General features: G+C 37.1%; 1 protein-coding gene and 1 long non-coding RNA gene across 2 annotated transcripts; one reads left to right on the plus strand and one right to left on the minus strand.

The window, feature by feature from the left end:
• Window positions 1-299: 299 nt before the first annotated feature.
• Window positions 300-2,180, minus strand: LOC145575520 (uncharacterized). The gene has a single exon (XM_081633380.1). The coding sequence runs from the start codon at window positions 2,178-2,180 to the stop codon at window positions 300-302; it is 1,881 nt and encodes a 626-aa protein (XP_081489506.1).
• A 5,263-nt stretch (window positions 2,181-7,443) lies between these two features.
• Window positions 7,444-11,287, plus strand: LOC145576659 (uncharacterized). The gene is made up of 7 exons (XR_014098517.1): window positions 7,444-8,107; window positions 8,512-8,569; window positions 8,767-8,856; window positions 9,001-9,137; window positions 9,799-9,915; window positions 10,020-10,101; window positions 11,081-11,287. It is a non-coding gene; the product is annotated as an uncharacterized LOC145576659 (long non-coding RNA).
• Window positions 11,288-17,337: the final 6,050 nt, after the last annotated feature.

Raw genomic sequence — 17,337 nt, forward strand, 5'->3', positions numbered from 1 at the left:
TCAGCGTTCTCCCATAAAAGTTCCACCAAATGACAACGGGTATCCATATCCATGTCGGACCCAACTCGTACGGTTCTTCCCGATACCCCAGGTTGCAACTCAATTTCTACCGTCTCCCCTCCCGGCGAAGGGCGGGGAACTGCTGCCGGGCGTGTATCGAAATTCTCCATTGCTAAGTCATGTGTGGATGCGGCTCGCCCCCTTTTCTGCGCTTCCTGATTAGCCTGGGGTTGTCGGTTAGGCTGTTTTAGAGCTGTCACATAGCACTCCCTGGCCATTATCTGGCCTCCTCTGACACGTTATGTCTTCCCCAAATTTGAAACATATACCATCGTCAGATGATATGTCGAAACTACCCCCTGCACATCATGGATTAGGGGTCTACCGACAATAGCGTTATACGCTGAGGGCACATCAATTATTAAAAATTCCGTCATAACATCTCTGGCCGCCATGCCTTCGCCAATTCTAACTTGCAAGGCTATGCTTCCTTCCGGCCTAACTGTGGATCCGTTGAAACCAATAACAGGATACGATACCGGAGTAAGGTACTTCCGGCCTATTCTCATTGCATCAAATGCTTCTGCAAACAGGATGTTAGCGGAGCTCCCTCCATCGACCAACACTCGCTTGATGTTAGCTCCATTGACCGTCAGAATTAAAACCAATGGATCATCGTAAGGAAATACCAAACCCTTGGTGTCTGCCTCCAATAAGGATACTGACGGCATAGACGCAGGCCTTGGTCGTTCATCCACACCCAGTGCATTCACTGTGTGCCGGTGCTCAGACAAACTCTTTTTCACCCCGCTAACTGATCCCCCATGCACCGGACCACCGGTAATAACCTCTATTGTAATCTTGTGACCTGCCGCACTATTCCCTTGACGGTATTCTCCGCTGAAATTGCGCCGGTAGGTGTCGTCTTGCATGGACGAGTCACCCTGCCTTCGATATTCACTTTGCCTGGGTTGCGGGGCTTGCTGCCGGCTTGGCCCGTAGGCACCTGCTTGAGCTCGGTACTGGGACAGGTGGCCCTTTCTAATGTGGTCTTCAATATTCTCTTTAAGCTGAGTACATTCTTCCGTATAATGGCCAATATCCCTATGAAACATGCAATATTTTTTCGTGTCTCGACCTTTGGTTATCATTGGTGCCGGTCGTGTCCATTCCTCTCTATGCTGATTTATTGAATATATTGCGGCCCTAGGTGTGTTCAGTTGCGTGTAACTGCTGTACCGGCCAAGACCTCTGGGTGGCCTACCGGTTCTTGGCTGGCTTGGTTGTTGTTGTTGTTGTCTGTTCATTCCACCGGCATAAGTATTAGGCGCAATGCCATCATTCTGTCTTCGAGAGGGCTCTGATGCCGCTATCTGATTACTAGTTTTCAACAACTCCTCACTTTTTATGTATTCATAGGCCTTGCCAAAGGCCACGCCTAAATTTGGGAACGACTTCCTTGCCATGTATTTTTTGAAATCATTATCCCCCAGACCATTCATTAAAGCCATTACAGCTATTTCTTGCTGTAATTTTGGTATCGTATTAGCCTCACTGTTAAATCTTCTTATGAAATCCCTAAGGGACTCATCCCTTCTCTGTCTGACCGACATAAGCTCTCCAGAAGTTCTCTGCCTTGCACTATTGCTAATATACTGACCGGTAAACAGTTCGACCAAGGTATCGAAGCAATCAATCGATCCATTCTCCAAATTAGAAAACCAATCCGAGGCTGGCCCCGTAAGCGTTGTCGGAAACACCTTGCACCACACCGCGTCGGTGTCGGTATAAAGCAACATATGGCTTTCAAACGCCGTTACGTATCGCTTGGGATCTCCTTTGCCATCAAAGGTACATGCTGGCATTTTTATCCTTTCCATTTGCTGATCCAGTACCTCCTGGGTGAAAGGTGATACTCTCGGCTTGACTATGGCTCTGGTTGTACGTCCTAGCGGCCCGTTATTGATCTCTTGCTGCCGGGACCCTGAGTCCTCTATCTGCGTTCCATGAGTTGGCTGACACTCAATTGGAACAATTATTCCCCGATTCTGGGGCTGTGGCGGCGGTTGCTCGTCTGCCTGGTTGAACTGGCTCGCCAGATTCACAATCACGGGAATGGCCGGTGTATCAACTTGTCCCCTATTGGCTGCAGCTTCAGCCTCCTTTCTTTTCCGGGACATCGCTTTCATTACCCTTGCCGTTACCTCTAACTCCTCAGGGGTAAATTCCTCCAGGAGGTCCGGTATCCGTGCGGGACTTCGTTCAGGTGTTACCAATGTGTTCACGGTATTCTTGTGGAGAAGATGAGTTTCATCCTCCACTTCAATCTCGGGTACTGCATTGACAGTTTTGTTCGCATTGACATTCAGAGTGTTACTATCATACTAACGGTTTTCAGCTTCTACTATCGGTGTTATGTGTTCCTGGTTTTCTTCCATGACTGGCGAAGGTTATTTGGACGATAGAAGTTATTACTATCCCCTCCTTCTAGCGCCAACTGTTCCGGGTGTTCTCCGATACAGATAATCTTCGTGGGTTGGTAAAGGTTTACCGTCCAATTACGCACCTACACAGTCAACACAGGCAAGCTAACCCGGGGGTTATCCGGGAATAACCTCTCTGATGCTAAAGTTAGCAATCCGATAAGAAGAAAGAGTGAAGAGAGAGAGAAAGTGTTTTAGATGTGTAGAGGGAGAGAAAAAGATTGTACCTTTGGGTGAACATTTGCTTGGATATATATAAGGAAATAACCAAGCTGGTGCCACCTATAACGATAGGTGGCAAACCGACCTCGTAGGCAGCAGGTGCCTACGTGGTCTCAAGCAGCTCTCCACGTGGCCGTTTAGAAAGGCCGTTATGAATATTTGAGCTTTCTTACTAATCAGTTGTTTTATTGGTATTAGAAGACATTATCGGCTAATTAGATGTTACTACCGGTATTATCCCGTACACACTACCCTTCTAATACTCCCTTATGAGTATTTATTATTGTGAGAGTAATCTCGTAATCATACACCCTAACAATTATTGTCTTTTGTACATATATTTTTAAATATGTAAATATAGTGGAATTTTATTTCATTGCTCGTGTGTCCCTTCTAGCTTATTGGTTATCTTGCATTTCTCTATCTATTTTCTCCATTTACATACGTTTATGCTACACTCTTATACCTAACAAAAACACTGCTATGGTTTGGAGTTTCAGGTGAATAGAGAGGGTTGTTGACAGGCAGATTTCTGGAAAAAAAAAATAAATGTAGTTTTAGAAAATATTATATACTGATTCTACAAGAAAATGAATACTTTAATAAACTATAGTTATAAATACCCTTTTTGTTTCCTTTATCATTTCTTTCTGATTTGTATATCCATCCCCACCATCATTCTTGATTAGAAATCTTAAAAACCTTATCCCAAAAATCTGCATTGAGGCTGAAGAAAATTTCTGATTTTGAAAATATTCATTGAAAATATAAGATTCACTATATAATTGTAGATCTTTAATATTGTACAATACTAATTAATGGTAAAATTCAGCTTCTTGCTTCTTCTCATTATTCTCATTAGTATGAGTAATATCAATCTTTTATCCTTGGTGACGTAGAAGTTAGTGAAAAATTGTTTGATTTATGATTTTACAAAAGATTGTTAAAATTGCATTAGAAATTACCCAAAAAAAATGTTTATACCATCGTAAATACCATATTTGTGTGCTTTCATTGATGAATTCTCAAGTTTGTAAACGACCCTTTTTGTTTTTATGTTTGAAGATGAACCACCATCAATTGACATGCTCGGATATTTAAACTTGCTTTTCTGAAATGCAACGTTGTTTTTTGGAGTATGTTTTTATCAGTTAAGATTATCTAATGCAGGGGAAGTGGAAGACTCTTTGATTTCTGACCAAATAAAATAGATATCGAAATTGTGTAAGTTTTAGGAATGTTACCGAATTGTGTAATAATGAACAACAAAAATAAACTCATACCACGCCAGCCCCAGCATTTTCTAGCGCATCGATGGATGTGTTCTCACTATCGTAAGCGATCTACTCAATCTTGATGTTGTCATTCTTGTCAGTCGACATTTTAGAGTACTCCAATTTTGATTTCGGATAGGCAATAGTGTTTGGAGTTTCTGTGGAGTCTCTATTGGGGACCAGAGCAACAGATAAACACAATATCGGTAAGAATAAATAAGATAAGGAACAACAAGAAAACAACACACAAGATTTTTACGTGAAAAACCCCTCCTCAATAAGGGGAAAAACCACGGTCCGGATCTCCACGAACGAAAACAACTTTACTAGCAATAATATTGGGAATACAATGACCACTACTATAATTACAATATTAGACACAATGTATTTTAGAATAGTCTACACTAAGTACCCTTTAACGTTGGTACTTATACTAATCATAAAATACCCTTGACACTAATATTGTATTTGTCTCTTCGTCACTTCCTCCCTCACTACTATAGCTATGTGCTACTTCTTTTGCTAGTATGCTTCTACTTTTCTTGCTACACACCTCACTTCACACGGCAATATGCTACAACATATATAGCAAAAGCCAAATCAACTTCCTTAGCAAGCTTCAAGCAATTCCCACCTACTTGGGAGTAAATGCTAAGAAGCAAAGTCAATGAGCTCATAAAGAAACTCTATGCCAAGTTGGACTTTTAAGTCCACACTACTACAAAAAAGCCCAAAGAGACCCGTTCAAAAAGGCCAAAGAGACTGCCTTAGAGGCGGTCTCTAGCTAAGCGGTCTCTTTGGCAAATAGATTGCTTTATTTAAGATAGGCAGTCTCTTTTTTCATAAAACTGAGACCACTTTTTTAGCTTAACGGGTCTCTCTGGTTTTATTATAAATTAAAAAAAAATTATATTATTATATGCTATATATCAAATTGGTGGTAAATTACCATTAGCTTCAACATTAAACAAAAATAACATTGATAAATCCAACATTCTTTTATTTAATTTGTTTCACTAAATCACCATTGTTACAACTAATAATAAATCCTAAATACACTGGGTAAGATGGAATAGGCATGCTTCTAACACCACTTAGTCAAGACGACGCAACACCACCACCACCAGCAAGCTTGTTAATATCCTTGTTGTTCACTTGGGTTATGAATAGCTCAATCCTCTCGTCATCAACATCAAGACCAACTGTAGTAAAACAAAAAAAGCTCAAATTACAACCATGAACCATCTCCTCACAGACATAGTCAGATATTGAATTCCTAACAAATTGCAACACTAATAATACATTTGTGACATCAAAATATGCAGCATATTACGAATATCGGAGAAATTGAGAATAAACCATAGTATCTTTCCTCATTGACCGTATCCAACAGAACACTATTGGCAATTTGACCAATAAAAAAAAAGAATCACACTTTTTTCAAATTGTATATACATAAATAATTCCAAACACATAACATTAAAAAAAAAAAAATTAATCAATCAAAAATAGTAATAATGACGATAAGACCAAAAAAAATTACCTGAAAATTATTGTAGCAGCATAAAAAAACTATAAAACCTCAAGCAAAACTGATTGAAATCCAACTCCTAAAAATCAAATTCCTCCATTTCGGTACTTGTCTGGATCTCGAGCCAAGACAACCGAAAAAAAAAACTACAAAAATTGCAAGATCTTCGGAATAAAATCGATGAGCGGGAAATCAAATAATTCAGAAACCCTAGAAATTTTGGGGGGAAAGAGAGAAGAACAGATACAAGAGTGTGATGGTGGTATGCGTATGTGTTCAATGTTATTATTCTAATCGGTTTTAAAGAATGAAAATTGGAATGATAGGAAAGGAAAGAAGGGAGGAGAGAGAGGGAGAGGAGGAAGAGGAAGGAGATGGAGGCGGAATGAAGAGAGCTGAATCGGCTAGGGTTTCTTTTTTTATTTTGTGACTAAGGAAACCTGTTAAGTGGCATAACAGGTCTCTCCTAATAATTTTAATTTTTTTTTTCTTTTTAGAAAAAAAGAGAGACTGGTTTACTATGATAAAGGGTCTCTAACTATTTTTATTCCAAAAAAGATATTTAAAAAAATGCAAGAGACCCATTATCTTAGATAACCGTTCTTTCTAATATTTTTACCCTCAAACAAATGAAATTAGAGACCCGTTATTAATAATAAACGGTCTCTTGGAACAAAGAGAGCCGTTATCTAGTTAACAGGTCTTTTATATTGGGTCTCTTTGGCCAATTTTGTAGTAGTGCCACAAAGTTACTACAACTCCACCGTCCAACTACATGCATGCATTCACCTTTTTTTTTTTTTTTTTTTTCTTACACCATTATTATTATTACTACTAATAATAATACTACCACCTAACTAATTGTGATTTGGGGAGACTAACCCAACAAATTCCTCCCTCGACCCAAATCACCAAACAGTTCTACTGCATCACAAAAACGGACCTTCTTTTCGAAATTTGTCACGGTCTTGTTTTTGTGGTCTTGAACTACTCGGCCCTTCAAATAACAAATATTGTTATTGGCCTTCTTACCTTGCAACACCAAGTGGTTGCTTCGGTACACCTTACACCACCTTCCACTACCAACGTACCTATGCCCGTGCTTTGTCAACTCTCCCAATGATATCAAGTTGGCACGTGCACTAGGTACAAACCTCACATTTTGAATGGTCCGAACAACACCATCATGGAACCTCAACCGCACACTACCCATGCCTTCAACTTTGAGGTTATGTCCCATGTTGATGTTCCCAAACTCACTTTCTTGTTGTAAGGTGTCAAACATCGCCTTGTCTCGACACACATGTATCGAAGCGGCCAAATCTAGTACCCACTTATCATGACTCACACTTTCCTTATCACAATGAGTCAACAACAATCACTAGTGGAAAAAAGTCTATTTGTAACGGCTTAATTGTAACGGGCATGTTGTTGACCGTTACAATAACATCATTTGTAACGGGCAAAATTAAGGTCCGTTACAAAAAAGTATGAACCTGCGTAGAAAAAGTAGTAATTGTAACGGGCAGAAAGGTGCCCGTTACAAATAAATACTTATTTGTAACGGACAAAAAGGGGCCTGTTACGAATAAATATTTATTTGTAACGGGCAATAACTACCGGTTACAAATACTACGTTATTTGTAACGCACATTTTCTGTCCGATACAAAAAGTAAAGTCAAAACAAGGTTGACCAACTTATTTGTATCGGACTTAAAGTGTCCGTTACGAGTAAATGTTCAAAATTAAACCCTAGAATCTTTTAAATCCCCTTTTTTCAATTCGTCCCCTCACACTCGCTCTCTGCTCTCTGAGCTCCCCATTGAAGCACAATCTCTTCTCCGGTATCGGTGGTCCTCTCTTTTCTCGTCGTCGTCGGTCCTCTGTTTCTCCGTCGTCGAACCTCTCTTTCTTCATCGTCGGTCCTCCCTTCTCTCGCAGTTTCTCCATCTCTTTCTCCCTTGCAAGCTCCGGTGCACTACCCTTTCTCCCTCGCAAGCTCCCTCGTTTCTCCCTTGCAAGTTCGACGGGTCTCCCTCGCAACTCCGGTGAAGATTTCTCGTGGTTATTTCCTGCGGCCAGGTGAAGAACAAGAACGTTTGATTAATTTACTCAAGGTAATAAGTTTAATTTTTTTGTTAGCCTTAATTTTTAGAAAAATAAAATCTATTAAGTTTGTTAGCCTTAATTTAAGTAATTTTAATTAATTTTTTTATTAGCCAGGTGAAGAACAATTCTGTTCATTTTTTTTTCTTTTAATTTTTTGATGTGGGTTTATCATTTTTGTTTGAATTTAGGGCATTTGTATATGAGAAATTTCTGACTGATGAAGAATGTGATAATTTGATATCAATTGTAAGTCTTAATTTGATTTATTTTAGACCATTTACTACTGTTTTGATTTTTTCTGTTCATTTTTTTTTTACTTTTAGTATTACTGCTGTTTTGATTTTTACTTTAATTGTTTTGATTTTGATTTTGATTTCGAGTAGGAGAAAAAGGAACTAAAGAGGTCAGCTATGGCAGATAGTGAGTCTGGGATAGCCAGTTTAGTGAGGTCAGGACAAGCTCAGGCGCCTTTATCAGCAAGGCCAAGGTCTGATTTTACTCTCAATTTTTGGCATTTTTGTTGTGGTGTGGTGTATTTTGTTAATTGATTTCGTTGAAGTCTTAAACTTTTAACGACAATTTGTTTAGCTGATTCTGAACTTGATATGAAACTAAGATTGATTGTGCGTTAGATTATGTGATTAGCATTGAAATTTTGAATCCCGGGCAACATTTTGTTTGAAAAACAAGTGATGATGAAGAATGAGTGTGTTAATTGGGCGTGTTAAATGAAGAATGAGTGTTACTATGTAAGAGGATAGGAACTGATATTTAAATGAGATAGTTTTGAATCTTCAAAAGGGTGGTCTTGCATTGTAATGGCAATTTGCATATATCCTTATCTTGGACTTTCCATTGTATTCATCTGTATTTTGCCCTATTTCATTTCAGGATGATATTGTAGAACGTATAGAGTAAAAAATTGCAGTGTGGACATTCTTACCACAAGGTTTTCTTTCTCACTCTCTCATTTGCTATGTGTCAAATTGCATCAGATCTAAGTGTTTGGTTATCTTTTTATTAAATTGGAATTATTTTATGAAATTATACCGGTTAAGATTTTAATTTTAATTGTTGTTCTTTAATTTTCAATCTTAAGTAATTTTAATTAATTTGTTTGTTCAATTCATGAAAATTGTGTTGAAGCTCGGTCAATGGAAGCGTAATTCAAGCGCAGTTCAGTTGAAGCTCGGTCTTCTCTCTATGGTTCTGAGTTATGTTCAATTCATGAAAATTGTTAGTAATTTTTAAAATCTCTTCCATTTTTATGATTGATTCAGCAAGCTCTATGTTTTTTTCACTACCTTTACCTTTTTGTTTGTGTTTTTTTTTTTGGTGAAAATTGTAGTAATTTTTTATTTTTGGGTTTTATGTTTAAAGAAAAGAGGCATTTGAGCAGGCTATTAGTGTGAGAAAATATAGAACAAGGGGGCTTTAAAAGCCAAACTAAAGCCTCAAGAAGCTAAAGAAAGTTGAAAGCAATTTATATGAGGAATTCCTAAGAATTAGAGGCAGAGGTGAATATTTTTCTCGTATTTGGAAATTTTGAAGTATGTTGTACTTTATTTGGATATTTTTAGTGTATAGTTTCATTGGTTGGTCTATTTTACTGTTTGCGCATAATTTATTTGAATCAAATATCAAATATTCTTTGTTAGGTAAATAACTCATGTTTATGTGTTTGGTTACTTTTATTTGACATGATTGATCTTGAATGTGTAAATATTTATTATGCATTATATCTTCATATGCGGCCTAGATACCCGTTCAAGATTTACTCATTAGGAGTAAATCTTGAATATTCCCCGTTTGTGAGTGTTCTTGGAATTGTATTCTCACTTAGGATGTAAATGGTTGCTTGTTTTTCGGTAGTAAAGGTAATTTCGTGTCAGCATTCCCTAATGTGTTCTCTGGGTACATATGTAATTAAGAAATAAATTACATAGTGTACTTGAATTGGAGAACCATAGGAAAATTCATAGTGGCCCCATGTGTGAAAAATACATTTTTGCATGAAGTAAGAGAGACTAGTAAACGTTGCAAATTCATAGTGGCCCCATATGTAGCAAGGTTCGAACTATGTTTTTTTATACTTCCACTAAACTTATTTATATCAATGATATGTTTTTCACTAATTTTCCAATACTCTAACTTGTGTTTTCCTCTTAAATGATGTAGTGGTCATTGGGTTCTTGTGGTGGTAGATCTACAATTAGGTTTAGCATATGAGTTTGACTCTATGAAGCTACCTAAAGAAAAACCATGACAAATGAGAATTGCCGAAATCATGATGACGTGAGCCACAAACTTGAAATTGTGCCCTAGTTTCTATTTTCATATTGTATGTGGTGTTGTACACTATTTTGTTCTAAGTGTTAGAATATATATCATTTTTGTAGGGCTTATAAAGTATATCGGGCGAATCTCACAGGGAATTAATTGAAATCACATAGACAAAAATTGCAATTCATACAAATGGAGGTAAATACAATACTCACCCCATATTGATATACATTGTTCACTTTGAAAGCAAAATGTTTAACTATTTGTTATATATGCTAGTGTGCTCAACAATAAGGAGGCATTGAGTGTGGCTACTACATTATGAGATATATGTATGAGATTGTTACTTCTCACTTGGAGTGCCAAAAAAAGGCTTCAAAATTGCCAAAAAACCTAATTGTAGATCTTAGAGGAGGTTAGTAGCTTTTTTGGCAATTTTGAAGCCTTTTTTTTGCTCTAAATGCTCTCAAAAGTGAGTAAATGGTCATATTTCATTGATTTTAATTCATAGAAACCAAAAACTAAGTTAATTATGGATGTTATGAGTTTTATTTCTATAATTTGGACCAACACATGAAAGATGGGAAAGATAGAAGTCCCTTAGGCAATTTTGAAGCATTTTTTGCTCTAAATGCTTCCAAAAGTGAGTAAATGGTCATATTTTATTGATTTCAATTCATAAAAACCAAATTATAAGTTTATTATAAATGTTATAAGTTTTATTTCTATAATTTGGACCAACACATGAAAGATGGGAAAGATAGAAGTCCCTTAGGCAATTTTGAAGCATTTTTGGCTCTAAATGCTCTCAAAAGTGAGTAAATGGTCATATTTCATTGATTTCAATTCATAGAAACCAAAAATAAGTTAATTATGGATGTTATGAGTTTTATTTCTATAATTTGGACCAACACATGAAAGATGGGAAAGATAGAAGTCCCTTAGGCAATTTTGAAGCATTTTTGGCTCTATATGCTCTCAAAAGTGAGAAAATGGTCTTATTTTATTAATTTCGATTCATAGAAACCAAAAAACAAGTTAATTATGGATGTTATGAGTTTTATTTCTATAATTTGGTCCAACAAGTTTATTATGGATGTTATGAGTTTTATTTCTATAATTTTTATTTTGTAACCTCATTCATCTGTTCTTTCTTTTTTTTTTTTTTTTTTTTAAGGATTTTTGTCCAAGACAAGCCCCAAGTTGAATGCGGTGGTTCGAGAACAATGGGCGCAATACTTTAGATCTAAATATTTATTGAATGCGTAACTATTAGGTAGAACAATGTAATATTATTAGTGTTGTTGTATGTGTTGGATAAACTTAAACAAGTTTTTATTTGTAATGTATTATTTATATTTTTATAAATATTAATTTCAACGTATGTTTTTTCGGTATAATTGTTTATTTACAGGTATATATGTACATGAACAGGTTTATTATCACAGGTTAATATATATTAATTATAAATACAAATAAATGCTACCAAAATTTAATTAAAAAAAAATTAATTTACAGACTATTTGTAACGGGCGGGAGAATTGCCCGTTACAAATAAGTACTTATTCGTAATGGGCATTAGTGTTGCCCGTTACGAATAAGTACTTATTTGTAACGGGCATATGTCTTGCATTTCCCGTTACAAATAAGTACATATTTAAATACAACACTTATTTATTTGTAACTGGCAAAAAAGTGCCCGTTACGAATAATGGGTTATTAGTAACGGGCACCTGAAAAGACCGTTACGAATAACCTATTATTCGTAACGTACGATGCCCGTTACAAATAAAAAAAATCCATCCGTAACGGCCGCATACGTAATGGCCGTTGCTCGTTACGGATGGGCAGTTTTTGCCCATTAAGGATGGCCTTTTTTTGGTAGTGAACTCATCATCATAGTCACCACATACAACATTAGAGGAACCACCTTCATCATCCACCTTCATTTTGCCCATCTTTCTTTGAGACTGCCTCAAGGTCTTCAAATCTTCCTTCACCTTTGGACAATTAAATTGTAGATGACCCTTCTCATGACAATAATAGCACTCAACATTGCTATAATCTCTCGGCTGAGATTTTGATCTACTCCTTTGGTCATCTCTCCTTGACTTGTTCCTCCCTCTCTCGGAACCTTCCACACCTAGTGCTTGATCATGGTTGTATGAGACACTTCCATCAATTTGTGTCATCATACCCCCGTTCTCCCTCACAATTGTTATTGCTTCATTTAGAGTAATCTTCTCCCTTCCTGCAAGCAATGTCTACACAATCGACCTGTAGGATTTCGGTAGTGAGGCCAATAATAAGAGGGCTTGCTCTTGATCCGGAATTTTCTCATCGGCATTCTACAATTGGCACACTAACTGAGTGAAACTGTTGATGTGGTTTTGCAAATTTGTACCGTTCTCCATCTTTAACTAGTACAACTCCCACCGTAAACACAATCGGTTGGTTAACGACTTTGAAGCATAAATGCTCTGCAACTTTTCTAACAAGACCTTTGGATCTTTCTCAGTTAGAAAATTATACTTAATCTCCGAAGCAATCGCCAACCGGATCGTACTCACCGCCTTCTTCTTCTTGGATGTTCACGCGACATCGTCCAAGTTTGCGGGTTTCTCCTTCTCTAAAGCTTCATCCAAATTCTGTTGCACCAACAAGTCTTCAATGGTGCTCTTCCATACCATAAAATTGATTTTCCCATCGAATAAGGGAATTTCAAATTTTGGTCCACTCGTGCCCATCGTACTTTATCAGTTCTTCCGCTACGCGTTGCTTTTCCCCCTACGACAGATCTTCTAACCTCGGCTCTGATACCAGTTGTTGGGGACCGGAGCAATAGATAAACACAATATCGGTAAGAATAATAAGATACTAAACAACAATAAAACAACACACAAGATTTTTACGTGGAAAACCCCTCCTCAATAAGGGGAAAAACCACGGTCCGGATCTCCACGGACGAAAACAACTTTAATAGCAATAATATTGGGAGTACAATGACCACTACTACAATTACAATATTAGACACAATGTATTTTAGAATAGTCTACACTAAGTACCCTTCAACGTTGGTACTTATACTAATCCTAAAATACCCCTCACACTAATATTGTATTCATCTCTCCGTCACTTCCTCCCTTACTACTATAGCTATGTGCTACTTCTTTTGCTAGTATGCTTCTACTTCTCTTGCTACACACCTCACTTCACATGGCAATATGCTACAACATATATAGCAAAAGCCAAATCAACTTCCTTAGCAAGCTTCAAGCAATTCCACCTACTTGGGAGTAAATGCTAAGAAGCAAAGTCAATGAGCTCATAAAGAAGCTCTCTGCCAAGTTGGACTTTTAAGTCCACTAAGTTACTACAACTCCACCGTCCAACTACATGCATGCATTCACTTTTTTTTTTCCTTTATTTCTACACCATTATTATTATTACTACTACTAATAATAATACTACCTAACTAATTGTGATTTGGGGAGATTAACCCAACAGTCTCGATTGTCTTCATAGTTTCAAACTTCAAAGTATCAACAACAAGAAATTAATGTAGGATGAGAGACTGAAACTTATTTCAAGCAAAGCTAAGCTAACAAGCGTGGTATGTTCTAAGTTAATGTGTGCATGTCTCTCTTTTATAGAGAGAGACAAATTAAACTTGGAAGGGGTGGATGGGGTATTGCGAGAAATTAGAAATGTTTTTATTTTTGAAATTAGTTGGACCTAAACTTGAAAACGGGCTAAGTATGGATCGCGGTTCATTTTGGGCCAGGGCTTTTTGTAAAGAGTCTCTCAATTATGTAAACCCTCTTTCGTATTGCTACTTGTTGAGATAAAAAAAAGGGAAAAAGTTGTTGTAAAATGCATCGTATGCGTAATATGAACAGATGAAGAATACTGCCAAATATCACCGCTTAGCTTCCCATGCAAGATATAAATTTTGCTGCTCATAACCTCATGCTCGATTAGACATTTCACTACATGTTTAATATATCGAGCAAACACTGCTCATGTAGGGGTACTATAAATCCCCGCATAAATAGAGGAAAAAATACACAACAATTATCGTAGTATTTAAAAGCTTTCTTTTAATCTCTTTGAAATCCTTTGTGTAAAACACATTATCAGCACCAATTTGCTCAAATTACTCAAAAGGCAGTTTTGCTTTTTCAAATTTTAAATTTAAATTCAACTATCAAATTATTCATTACTCAAAAATGGAACACTAATATAATGGCGTTAATACATTTTTGAGTAATGTGTCATTTTCACATATATATTTCGTAGTAGAGCGTAATGACATACCTTGTGGTACAATACAACCAGCCCGAGTTAGTACAAATCAAGCCCGAAACACTAACCCCGTTGAAGCCGTCGAAATTCCACAAGTTGTCCCTAACCTCAATGAAAATCTCCCAGTCCCGCCAGCTGAAACCAAAGCCCCTGCTCCAGATACTAATAAGAGAGAAAGAGATGATAAAGATACCGCCACCATTGCTACTAGTAAACGTCACCTAGGCAACTAATAGGCCACTTTAAAAAAATTAGCCACCTTTATGGAGGGCATTTTTTGCATTTTAAGCCGCCTATATGGACAGGCTAAACTCTCAAAAATGTCGCCTCAATGGTCGGCTAACGTTCTAATTTGAAAACAGGGAAACCTAAAATGGTAGGCAATTTATGGCCGGAAGTACAAAGATAAATTTCTTTTTATTAGATAAATTTAATTTGCCTATTAATTTAGGAAAAATTAATAAAAATAATTCCAACTTTAAGTTGTTCGCTCAAAATAATCCCAACTTTGGATTATTTATAAATAATCCGAACTTTAGGGTCATTCGCTCAATGGTTCTAACCAGTCACCTAACTTGTTATGACAGATTAAGGTGACACATGTCATCACGTAATGGGTTGGGAAAAAACTAAAAAAAATTTAAAAATTAGAAAAAAAAAACTTAAAATATTTTTTAAAAATAAAATAAACCTAACCCCACTCACGACCACCCTCTCCTCCACCAGCCACAACACTTTTCTAGAATCTCTATCCCTACCGAAAACCAGACACCCAATCACACACGTACACCGCCAGCATATTATTCGGTCATTGTGGATTTTTAAGCATAAAATGAATTATGATGGTCCTTTTGAGAGGCATAAAGCCCGTCTTGTAGGTGATGGAAAAACTCAATAGGAAGGCATTGATTATGATGAGACTTTTAGTTCGATTGTAAAGCCGGCGATTATTCAGGTGGTTCTTAGCATTGCATAGTCTCACTCTTGTCCCATTCACCATCTGGATGTTAAAAATGCATTTATGAATGGGAATTTAAATGAAACAGTGTATATGTATCAACCGATGGGGTTCTGGGATCCATTTCATCTGGATCATGTTTGTCTTTTGCGTAACTCTCTTTATGGCTTGAAACAAGCACCCTGAGCTTAATATCAATGATAGGCTACCTGATTACGTGGGTTCCATTGGTTTATCTATTACATAGTAAATTTTATAATTCTTTCATTTATCATCGTTGTGCCGACATTGCTTAATTATATTCTTTTGTATGTGGATGACATTGTTCTTACGGCCTCTTCAGATGCTTTGCGTTGTTCTATCATGTCCCTTCTTAACTATGAGTTTGTTATGAAGGACTTGGGACATTTGAGCTATTTTTTGGGTATATATTATCGTCTCTCGCAATAAAGACGGTGTTTTCTTATCCCAAAGGAATTATGCTGCAAAGATTCTTGCGCGTGTGAGCGTGGCTACTTGTAAGTTGTGCTATACACCTGTTGACACAAAAGGAAATTAACTGGACGCCGACTATGGAGCTCTCTATGATGATCCATTTGAGTATCGTTGTCTAGCAGCTGCATTGCAATACTTGACTTTTACTCGGCATGTTATTTCATTTGCGGTTCAACAAGTTTGTTTGTTTATGCATGCTCCCCGAGTCAGGCACATGGAAGCTTTGAAACGCATCCTTCGGTATATTATTCAAAGTACGATTGATTTTGGTATGCATCTCTGTAAGTCTTCGCTTAAATCTCTCTTCTCATATACGGATGCCAACTGGGGTTGTTGCCTGGACAACCGTCGTTCCACATCTAGCTATTGTGTTTTTCTTGGTTACAACTTGGTCTCATGGTTGTCTAAGCGCCAATGAACCTACTTTATCTAAGTCTAGTGCTGAGGTTGAGTATAGAGGTGTTGCAAAAGTTGTCTCCGAATCATGTTGGGTTCGTAATTTATTACTTGAGCTACATTATCTTATAATTTATGTAAGTCTAGTGTTGAGGCTGAGTATAGACGTGTTGCAAAAGTTGTCTCCAAATCATGTTGGGTTCGTAATGTATTACTTGAGCTACATTGTCTTATCTCTAAGGCAACTTAGGTTTATTGTGATAATGTAAGTGCGATTTATTTTTCGGGTAATCTGGTGCTACATCAACGCACCAAACACATTGAGATGGACATTCACTTTGTTCATGTAAAGGTCAACGTGATGAAGTACGGGTGCTTCATGTTCATCCCCGATAACAAATTGCTAACATTTTCACCAAGGGGCTTCCGCGTGTCCTTTCTGATGACTTCTGAAACAGTCTAAGCATTCGCAAACCTCCTAGTCTCTTTGTAGAAGCCATCATTGACTCTTTGTTCCATCAAATGCTAAAGGCTTGTTGGTATAGATATAGGATACATCAGTTTAGACTAAATTTTCACGGCTCGAGTCTATAGCTATGGAACTCCTGCCTCCAAATGTGGCTGCAGATTTCCTCACCACCCATGACTCCTAGTTTAGATGGGATTCCCAAGTAACTTTTAAGCCCAGAACTAGATTACTTCTTTACATTATCTCTGTCCATGCTACCGTAATTACCAATAGTTATTTCAATTCATCGTCCAAAACACAGAAATCCTCAGCAAATGTTGAAGACAATTGTGTAAAGACATAGGTAATAACGGGAGGCTGACGTTACATAAAGAAGACAATCCTAATCATGAAATGGATGCTTAGTTTGAATATCGTTCCAAGTTTTGTTATTTGCCTATGGAGTTGGAATTGAACTCTTCCGGTTCCATCCTAAGAATCAAAGATATATGGCTTTGGTTTCAGTATCACGGCGATGTTGGTCACTCATGATAACAGTATCAAAGTTGACAATCTTATCATGGCTTGCCTGAATAATACAGACTATCCAAGAGACGAGCTTAAGGAGGTTGTTACCAAGGTACTTAGCCATGCTGATGATACATTGAACATGAACCCTTATGATGAGAACATCAGTGTTCACTATCTTCCAATATATTAAGTTAATTAGTATTAATTGGATCATGTCAAAAATATAGAATGGAACTATGTTAGGTCTATGATATTTGCATCTTTGATTCACTTAGACCTTAGTTTATGATATTCCAAGTAT

Source organism: Chenopodium album, chromosome 13, assembly GCF_948465745.1.
Source record: "Chenopodium album chromosome 13, dcCheAlbu1.1, whole genome shotgun sequence".
In the NCBI taxonomy this organism is placed as follows: domain Eukaryota; kingdom Viridiplantae; phylum Streptophyta; class Magnoliopsida; order Caryophyllales; family Amaranthaceae; genus Chenopodium; species Chenopodium album.